The 481-nt window shown below is 62.2% G+C and overlaps 1 protein-coding gene across 1 annotated transcript in view; it reads left to right on the top strand.

Moving 5' to 3' along the window:
* Positions 1-457, top strand: part of EMC6 (ER membrane protein complex subunit 6) — a 735-nt gene extending 278 nt beyond the window's left edge. The window contains exon 2 of the mRNA XM_006761504.2: positions 4-457. Within this exon, the coding sequence (XP_006761567.1) occupies positions 4-288 (285 nt within the window). The 3' untranslated portion in view covers positions 289-457. The remainder of the gene's footprint in view (positions 1-3) is intronic.
* Positions 458-481: the final 24 nt, after the last annotated feature.

Here is a 481-nt window from a genome sequence, read left to right as displayed (position 1 = left end):
GAGGCCGCCGTGCGAGGCAACGCCGCGGTCCTGGATTACTGCCGCACCTCGGTGTCGGCGCTGTCGGGGGCCACGGCCGGCATCCTCGGCCTCACCGGCCTCTACGGCTTCATCTTCTACCTGCTCGCCTCCGTCCTGCTCTCCCTGCTGCTCATCCTCAAGGCGGGCAGGAGGTGGAACAAATACTTTAAGTCCCGGAGGCCCCTCTTCACGGGCGGCCTGGTCGGAGGCCTCTTCACCTACGTGCTGTTCTGGACGTTCCTCTACGGCATGGTGCACGTCTACTGACGCGGGGCCGGGCGCCCGGCTCTGGGAGAGAAGCAGACGGTGACCGCGTGTAGGCCGACTTCGTTTTTAAATGGTTGGATTCACTGCTTGTTCTGTAACGTTATGACTTAGACCGGAGGACGGAGAGCCTGTGATAGCCCTCCGATTAAATGAAGCGTGAGCCGCCTGACGGAGTGTTTCCTGCCTGAACGCA

This window comes from Myotis davidii, unplaced genomic scaffold (assembly GCF_000327345.1).
Source record: "Myotis davidii unplaced genomic scaffold, ASM32734v1 scaffold638, whole genome shotgun sequence".
Taxonomy (NCBI): Eukaryota; Metazoa; Chordata; class Mammalia; order Chiroptera; family Vespertilionidae; genus Myotis; species Myotis davidii.
Note: the sequence above shows the minus strand (reverse complement) of the source record. Positions and strands in the feature narration are given on the sequence as shown.